Genomic DNA, 3,226 nt, shown 5'->3' on the forward strand with positions numbered 1-3,226 from the left:
TATTATTATGACTCTTCAAAGAAGTAATGTAAATAAAAGATATAATTATTGTGTATAAATCTTTATATTGACGCATAGATATTTCCGAGCATTGAGTACAAGGAAGCATACAGTTGGATGCACATTTTTTTATGTTACAATTTTTGGCACCGCAGTTTCTGAAAATGTGCACACAAAAAAACAATAACTAAAAACTCGAAGGGAAGCTTGTTAGAAACAGAGGGATAACGTAGAAAAATATGAGACTACATTTCTGAATGAGTCAAATGTACACGGTCTTAATTACAGAATTTGTAAAAATCATCAAGTTGTTGGGTTGTCAACAAAAAGTAAGGTGGAGTTGAAAATAATTGATCCTATTATTCTAAAGAGCACTTCATGTACTAGTTTCTTTTTGAAAATCAAGTTCTGAGTAAACAGAACTGATTCATAAATACAAATAATTTCTTTTTCAAAAAAATGATTCTTGTAAAATCCTATGCTGATGCTAATTGAGGCTTTTGTAAATTGTCATCTTTATACATCAAGCGTGGCTTCATGGAAGCATATCCTTGGTATTTATAGATGATGCTGTAAAGGCACTGCCTCAAGCTTAGGGTATCAAAAGTCTCTATGAATTTCAAGTCTGTGGTCCTGGATTTAGGACCAGCAAATCTCTGATATTCTTCAAGCACACAAGTCAAACACCAATTCTGAAATTTTCTCAAGCAACCAACAAGGCAACCAGTTCGATGCTGCATAAATATAACACTAAGATTAGACCTTAACTTAAGAAAATAAACCAAGTATGAAAATCAAAGTAGTAACTGCGAAATTTAGTCAAATCAGTCCTTAAGAAACCGAAGTCATAACATTCTATCCACAGAAGGTTAGCCCTTTTGTTTGGACTATAATAAAAGAGATTTTGACAAGTGAATTTGTGAGAAGCTAAAAAATATAACTTCTCAACAAGCTGAATTTAATTGTTTTCTTGCAACTTTTGCATTTTTTGTTAGAGCCTAAATTCCGGCAGAAGTGATTTTTAATGGAAATAATCACTTTTTAAAGGGAAAATAGCTTAAAAGGGGTACAATCTTAAAAAACTGATTTTTTTTACTTCTATGGGCTTATAATTATTTGCAAAAGCCCATCCAAACACGTCCAAATGTCAAAAGTGATTTTTTTAATAATAACTTTTTCCTGTGGATAGAAAACTTAAAATTTTGGAATTGTTAAAAACTAAAAACTGAAAATTTTCATGAAATAAAATAAGCATTTTTTTCTCATACGATTTTGAGTACCTTTCCTCGATTGCAGTGAATCAAAACCGGGTGATTTCTCACATCTGAAACCGATTAATGAAAACAAGTTTAAATAAATGATAAATTAACAAGATATAATGACAATACTTATATTAACATAATTGAACAATACCAATTAAAACTTTGAGAGCCTCCATTACAGTATCCTGGCCAGTAGATACAGAAAGATCCTGCAAAATATACAAGGAATGGTTAATCAATAAGCATAAAAACGATCAGGAAAAAATGTATACACCCACATAATAGTGGCTGCATCATCTATTTTTTTAATTAATAATATAAATAAATGTAAAATTATGTATTAATCGTGTAAAAATCTTTACTCTAGTGGTGCATTAATATTACACTCCAAAACAATGGATTTTAATTCAATCAATCATATTAAGAAAAGAACGAAGTGATTTAATTACCGTCTTGCCCTCAATTCCAAATTGAAAGAGTTGAATATTGTGTGATTGAAGGAAATCCAAATTTTGTGGCGGATAGGGTTCAGGGCACAAGTATCTGCAGGATCCAAATTTAGAAAGAAAAGTGTCATGAATGAGTTTCAATCATATAAAAGGAATGAATGAAAGAAGCGAATTCAGAAAGTGCAAAACTAACATTATGGATCGAAGATTTAGGGTTTGAAGAAAGGGGAAATTGCAAGGTTGAGGGAAACTGGAGCGATAAATGCAATCTTCTACCATTGAAAAGTTTGGTGGTGCAACTAGAACGGCGTCGTTTCCATCCTCTGTTATCGTCGTCTTCATTGTTATGTTCTCAATTCTTTTTCTTTCTTTATGGTTTCGCTGATTTGGTGTAGAATCTAAATACACACAATGAGGAATAAGCGATAAGGGTTCTCCTTATATTCATGGATTATAGATAGAGTTCTTAACTAATCTTTTCTCATTCAATTTCGAATTTATTATCAAGTTGGAAGCTTCTTTGAAAAAGAGATGACGGCGTCATCCGGTTGAGTTATCCTTTAAAAAAGAGGAGTTTGTTAGGATAAATATAAATCTTTTCATTTGTATTTAGTGATAAACTAGTAAGATAATGTTGATTTAGTGATATAAGTTTAGTTAGATTTTTGGGATGCAAAAAAATTAGAAGAAACAGTTATACGCTCAGAATGAGATTAGAATACCATGATATTAGTAAAATAATATGAGTTATGCTCGTATATTAAATTTTTAGTTTTTTGTAACTGAATTTATTAAAATGATTGGAATCTCTAGATGAACATTTATAATCTAAACAACAAGCAATCATCACATAAATTATTTATTTTTTATCATATAACACCGCCTAAATTAAGGTTAGATTAACTTTTGTATGTTTATAAAAATATTTTAAATATTAGTAGACGATTTTTGCGTTATTATCCAATAAGTTGGTGGTTTTTCATTTTTAAAACAAATTATTTTATTGATTATTTTATAGTAAAGTAAATCTATATTTTCCAAAAGTAGTTTTGTATCAAAAGTGTTATCAAAATTATAATTTGAGTCATGAATTTTATTTTATGATTATATTAAATTATTCAGAATCCATTGTTGTATTTGGAGCATACATTTTTGGATAATAACGTATCGATTAATTTCTTTCAAGCTTTGTACCAATTAACTAAAGAAAGATATAATCCAAAAGTTTAGATGGCTTCAAAGGGAGAAAGAGAAAAATTCTATAGAATTTCCATGTAAATTCGTTAGACTATTGAATCACAACACTTATAGTTAGAAGACCTTCACATCAAGTATTTTGACTATATAAATGTGTTTTTTATAATTCTTGATTTTGGTCATGTGACTAATAATCATTTGAGTTTGAATGAAAGTACAAAATTGTTAGGAAATTCCAATCTTATTCTTCGATTTTGTACTCTATTTCGTTTGTTTATTGCTTCCACAAGTAACCACTTTTATATCAAGAAGATAATT

General features: G+C 29.3%; 1 protein-coding gene across 1 annotated transcript; it reads right to left on the bottom strand.

Moving 5' to 3' along the window:
* LOC109353659 (probable tyrosine-protein phosphatase At1g05000) lies at positions 282–2,205 on the bottom strand. The gene is made up of 5 exons (XM_019596004.1): positions 1,905–2,205; positions 1,712–1,805; positions 1,414–1,471; positions 1,281–1,324; positions 282–734 (listed from the first exon to the last, which is right to left on the bottom strand). The coding sequence occupies exons 1-5, from the start codon at positions 2,051–2,053 to the stop codon at positions 477–479; spliced, it is 603 nt and encodes a 200-aa protein (XP_019451549.1). The 5' UTR covers positions 2,054–2,205; the 3' UTR covers positions 282–476.

The sequence above is a fragment of the Lupinus angustifolius genome, chromosome LG08 (genome assembly GCF_001865875.1).
Source record: "Lupinus angustifolius cultivar Tanjil chromosome LG08, LupAngTanjil_v1.0, whole genome shotgun sequence".
NCBI classification, from domain to species: domain Eukaryota; kingdom Viridiplantae; phylum Streptophyta; class Magnoliopsida; order Fabales; family Fabaceae; genus Lupinus; species Lupinus angustifolius.